Below are 6,209 nucleotides of genomic sequence, written 5' to 3' on the forward strand. Positions count from 1 at the left end.
GTTCGGAACAGCATGATTATAAAGAGTTCTCAGTCCGGAATTCTCTGCACGGTTGGCTAACCCTACTCAAACATTCTCAAGCATGCTGGTTGAATGGCTTTAGTACATGGCAACTCATTTAGTGTATCATCCAGTGGTAAACACAAGCCCTCAGCAAATTATGGTAAACCTACCGTCTTTTCTCTTTACTTTCCTTTTCAACATGGTTTGTGTCTTTGGTGTTTGTTTTCAAAGTAAAAGCAGGGTAAAAAGAAATCCTTAAAACTGGAATATGCGATCATCCTCCATAGCACACCGCACTCGTTCCAATGTTTACCTCTCATGGCGTCGCCAAAAGACGGATCTGTAACATGGAAAAAGAAACCTTAACCGTGCCAGCTGGCCCAGATCGGCACCGAATGGTATGCTTTTGCAATGAGAACTGTTCAGCCTGATGGTGGAAAAACAGTTTATGCTTCTAAACACAGGTAAAGAGCTATAGTTCTATCAGGAAGACTTGCAGACTTGAGTGAAATTTAAGATGACATTTATTTAATGAATATAAAACAGAAAAGAAATGTCTCTCTTTGGCGTAGGCCCAGTCTGACGGTCCGAAGAAGTTGTACTCAGAACTGTCATATCCTACAGGAGATAGGAGGCAGGGGCGAGGAGCCTACCCTTGTGTGGGATGGGACTCAACTGGTGGTGGTGGGGTGGTGGAGGTTGCCATGTTAGCACACTGAAACAGCAATGTGATAGATTGTGAGCAGACTTATAAAGCAATGGCTTACATGTGATTGGGTGGGAATTACCCAGCTAATGGTGCAATAATGTACAGCTGCTAGTATTTCCGCTAGAACTATGCTGCATTTACATTTCCAAACACAGAACTGTGCAATGCTGTATGCAAATGTTCGTTGGATCTACATTTTCGGAAAACAAAAAATCTTGGTAAAAACTATGTTGGTAACGATGGAACTTGCGCCATATTTGGCAAACAGTGCTTTTGGGAAATGCACCCCAGGTTGCAATGGGTGTGTAATTACCCTTACAAAAAATCTAAAGTTCTGGCAAAATTCGCCACTCATTATTTTGACATGTATACTAGCTTGATATTCACAGCAAATGTTTGTCAGAAGTTTGCTGCTCTTCACCTGTAGTGGTGAATCAGCAGCAAGCCTTTGGCGACAATGATGAGTTTGCCACAATGCTCAGTGGGACATTTTTGGCAAGTTTGTGGCAACTCTAGATTTTTGTTGTACCATTATCTATTCCATATAATATTAACATTTGATACTTAAGGAATTGTACTGTAATTTAGTCAGTTACTCTTCTTATACTTTAACTGAAGAATATGTCTCATTAGCCACTTTTAATTATACTCATTCATTTCCATTTACTTTTACTTAAGTATAATGATTGTACTTTATACAACAGGGCAATGAAGAAATTCAGTTGCTTGGGATGTCAGTTTATTGGTCACAATAAAAAAAGATTTAATCACAGAATGCCAATCCGAATCAAATATTCATGCCAACTAAACAAAACTACTATATTTTTAGTAATCCATCTGTTGTTATCTACAATGCACTGTATGTTTGTCAGTTATTAAATACTTTAAATGTAATTTTACCACAGTTTTTTTATGTATTTTTATTCAGGTATCTTATCGTGCAAAGCAAGGAATGACACATTTTGCCATGGTGAAGATTGCAGTGGTTTGGATTCTGGCATTTGTTCTTTACGGGCCGGCGATATTATTCTGGGAGCAGCTGACGGGCAAGAGCCACGTGCCGGAGGATGAGTGCTTCGCCGAGTTCTACTACACCTGGTACTTCCTGCTCTGTGCATCAGTTATTGAGTTTTTCTCGCCATTTTTGTCTGTCACTTTCTTCAACGTCAGCATCTACCTCAGCATCCGACAGAGGAGACTCAGCAGCAAAAAAGAATCCTGCCATACCAGGTGCCCGGACGCTGCAACTCTATATGGGCAGAGGACACGCATGAACATGCGGATGGGCTGGAACTCGCTGACGCTTAAGAGGAACAGCACGGTGGATGGCGAGAAGCGCTCCGAGAGCAACGGTCTGGCGATGCGATGCGTCCAGCGCTCACGTCTGAGGCAGGATAAAAAGATTGCGAAATCTTTGGCGATAATCGTGTGTGTTTTTGCCGTTTGCTGGGCGCCGTACACGCTGTTAATGATCGTGCGGGCGGCGTGTCGTGGCGACTGTGTGTCCCATCACTGGTATGAGGTGACGTTCTGGCTGCTGTGGTTGAACTCCGCCATCAACCCGTTCCTGTACCCACTGTGCCACAGCAGCTTCCGCAGGGCATTCGTGAAGGTCCTGTGCCCACGGCAGAGCTCCACCATACCCCTCACAGAACACCCTTCCAGCACACATAGATAGTCTCTATGAGATGAAGACAGCACACGCAAAAAAAAAAAGACTCTTGAAAATGCCTAACTATGTCATGTAAAATTCAGAAGTAGCAGTAGCACTCTCACATGACAAAAGAAAGCACATAAAAATCTTATGATTTGCTAAACAAATTAAACACTGTCGCAGAGAAAGGTATGGTATTTCAGATTTACTGATATCTGTCTGGTATATACAGACATTTTGTAGGTGCCATTCCATTAACAAAATTGCTTACAGCGCCTTTTAGATTTAACAAGCGATTTTTGCTGCTGTGCCTTTATGAATAAAAAATGCCAGTGCCATCTATTCTGATTGGCTAAATTAAATAATACAGTAATGTCTAGAAGGTATGCCTCAGTCAGGGAAAGTCTTAAAAGAGTCATATTTGCTCAGGGTTGCCAGAACCTGGAAATATCAGGAAATATTACAATTGTGATTTCCAGGCTTGGAAAAGTCATGGAAGTTGATAAAATCTTTAGAAAATATAATATTTATATAAAATACACATTTTTATAGATTTCCTCTGCCTAAAATATCTCATCAGCTAGATTTTGCTGTTGTGTAGAGTAAAACCTGCTTACATGCCATAGTGATGTCTGATTTGTCAGTGAATCCTTCTATATAGTGAGTAAACTGTGAGTAAGTCTATATATAGGCCAAAATGGTTCACAATTCATTAGTGAATTGGTATGATTCAAAATTATATAGATACACTCACAGAGCACTTTATTAGGTACACTTGTACACCTAATTATACATGCAATTATCTAATCAGCCAATTGTGTGGCAGCAGTGCAATGCATAAAATCATTTTTGTTTTTTGTTGCCAGCCGGCTGGTTTGAGTATTTCTGTAACTGCTGATTTTCTGGGAATTTCACACACAAGAGTTTACTCAGAATGGTGCCAAAAGCAAAAAAAATGCGGTGCATGAGTAGCGCGAGATGCTTTCACATATGCTGCGTTACTTTGTAGGCTAACTGATCCGCGGCTGTACTGTATCAGAAACACATAGGCATACTTACTATTTTTTTTATTTCAAATCCAGAAGTTATCAGCAACTTTTATTTAAAAAAAAAGTTTTTGTCAGCATTGCGATTCTCTTTGTACACATATACACTCTTTAATAGACGTATTCACGTTAAAACCCAATTTAATCAACGTATTCAATGCATTACTTCTATACAGATGTATATATTAATTTGCTCCAGCAATTAAGTGGAAAAATATTTAACCATGTATTTATATTAAAATCGCAAACATTTTAAATTAAAACTTAAAATTGACAAAAACAGCAGACTCATACCTTTTCTTTTGCATTTAAATTTTAATACAATAAATCTTGCATTTCACAAAGAACTTGTTTTTCCACCTCCACGAATGAGACTAGAGTCATTCATTATCCCACCTTGTTGAGGTAAATTTTAGTTTTCCTTGATTTACCCCGGTCTTAAAGTAAAAATGAGACTGTGAAAAATAGTAGTATTTAATTAAATACATTTATCTAAGTCTATTTTGACTATAGATCTCAAAACTCCTCGAGTAGCCCCTTAAATAAAAAACGAACAGTCCTAACTAGAACGTTCATTAAAAAAAAATGTAGCCTATTGCTTTTCTATTGGCCGTTATTGGGTGTGTGTCAGTCTGCTGCCAGATCACATTAACAACCAGAGTGCGCAGTAGTCACAGTCAGACAGTCACTCTGCACACAGACGATATATATTTTGAATCTGTTGGCAGCTCGTGTTACAAGGCTCACTGCTCACAACTTTGTTATTTTCTCATTTAATGCTAGTGTGTACTTATAAGCTTTTCATGAAAGTTTTGTATTTGAACAGTTAAGTTTTGTTTGCACTTTTTTTTTTTTGTCATTTTTGCAGGCTATTAATTTGTTGGGTAACATACCCTAGCTCAGGCTGCTTAGCTACCTGCTAGTCACTTAAATTGCTAGTCTCTAGTCAATGAAGTTGGCACTGAAGTCAATGAAGTAGACTTTTGGATGTAATAATTAGACCAGTTTTTATTAAACATAAAAAAATACATAAGTGGCTCATTAAAAAACAGGCACCTTGTCATTCACCCTCCATGCAAGCTGCCTCTGTCGAGCTCAGCACACCTGCTAGTAACAGTGAACATGCTGCCTCTGACAAGCCCAGTACCTCTGCTCCCAACACTGAGCAGAGCCTTGTTGCAGCCACATGCACAACGGCAAATCCTCCAAACGCGTGTCCTCCACAAAATCCACATGCACCATCCTCCAGCTCTGCATCTGTGTCGGAGCCAGCAACATTCTGCCCTCCCCAAAACAGACAATCCTCCTCCAGGTCTAGTGTGTCTGTTCCCCCTGACTTAGATTTGTATAGCCCATCCCAGCCCAAGCTAAGTAGCTATCCTAAGCGCCCATTTGGACAGGCTATCAGGTGTTTAAATGCGGGCTGGTATCAGTCTTGACCATGGCTCGAATATTCTGTCTTACGTGATGCCAGCTTTTGCTTTCCCTGCCGTAAATTTAGTGTCTCCAATTCGGAAAGAGATGACGCATTCACAAAAGTAGGCTACAACAATTGGAAAAAAGCGCTGATAAAAAACAGCGCTGATAAAAAACAGTGGTTTTCAGAAACATGCCTATCCTGCGCACGTCAGAGCCATGTCTGCGTGGCAGGAATACCAGTGCCGGACAGAGACCAATAATACCATTGTTCACCAGCTTGGTCAAACTCACATTGAAAAAAACAGATATTATGTAAAAAGTATTGGGGAAGTTATTCAGTTTCTGGTGGTTAATGAACTTGCTCTACGTGGGCACCATCACGGGGGTGGGGATGAGGAAGGTCTTTTAATTCGGCTATTTGATTACACCCTCCAAAAAGACCCTAAACTCGCAGAGATTGCAAAAAGCATTCCCGAAAACGCGAAATACACATCCAATTTGATTCAGAACGAGATAATTCAAACTCTTGCCAAAATGGTACTAAAAAACATCCAGACTAAATATGAGGAGGCCGACTCTCCTGGCCTTTGCATTAAAAGTGATGGTACCAGGGATCGGTGTAACATTGAGAATTTGTCAGTCATCATTAGATTTGTCCGCAACTCGATCCCAGAGGAACACCTAATCGGCCTCATTGAATTGAATCAGCTTGATGCTGAGTATGTGTGTGACCAAATTCTGTCTAATCTGTCTGACCTGGGTTACAATGGTGACAATTTAGTGTCTCAGTGTTATGATGGCGCTTCTGTCATGTCTGGAGTGAGGGGCGGTGTGCAGGCTTTGCTGCAAAACAAAGTGGTTAAAGATATCCCATATGTGCACTGCTACAACCACAAACTCCATTTGGCAGTGGTAGTCAAGTCAAGTCAAGTGGTTTTTATTGTCGTTTCAACCATATACAGTTAGTACAGTACACAGCAAAACGAGACAGCGTTCCTCCAGGACCATGGTGCTACATAAAAACAACAAAGGACCAACATAGGACCACATGAGACTACACAATGAAATAAAATACCTATATAAACTACCTATATATACCTATATAAAGTGCACGTGCAAACATGTGCAAAAAGTACAGGACAGTACAACAAATTACTGACAATGAACAGGACAATAGACAGTGCAGCGCCGATCAGTACTCAGTAGTGCAAAAAGATGACAGTTTCTAAAATGTAAACATAACATACTATGAGATAATGTTCTATGCACATAGCAGTTATTGAGGTAGCAGACAGTTATAAAGTGACAGTAATTAAAGTGCAACTCAGGACACGTGTGTGTCAAACCAGTCTCTGAGTATTGAGGAGTCTGATGGCTT

At 40.2% G+C, this 6,209-nt stretch overlaps 1 protein-coding gene across 1 annotated transcript in view; it reads left to right on the forward strand.

Annotated features, from left to right (window-relative positions):
• LOC127644634 (histamine H3 receptor) overlaps positions 1-2,390 on the forward strand; it is a 43,720-nt gene extending 41,330 nt beyond the window's left edge. Inside the window, exon 3 of the mRNA XM_052127910.1 lies at positions 1,641-2,390. Within this exon, the coding sequence (XP_051983870.1) occupies positions 1,641-2,390 (750 nt within the window). The remainder of the gene's footprint in view (positions 1-1,640) is intronic.
• The last annotated feature ends 3,819 nt before the right edge of the window (positions 2,391-6,209 follow it).

Source organism: Xyrauchen texanus, chromosome 6 (assembly GCF_025860055.1).
Source record: "Xyrauchen texanus isolate HMW12.3.18 chromosome 6, RBS_HiC_50CHRs, whole genome shotgun sequence".
Lineage (NCBI taxonomy): Eukaryota > Metazoa > Chordata > Actinopteri > Cypriniformes > Catostomidae > Xyrauchen > Xyrauchen texanus.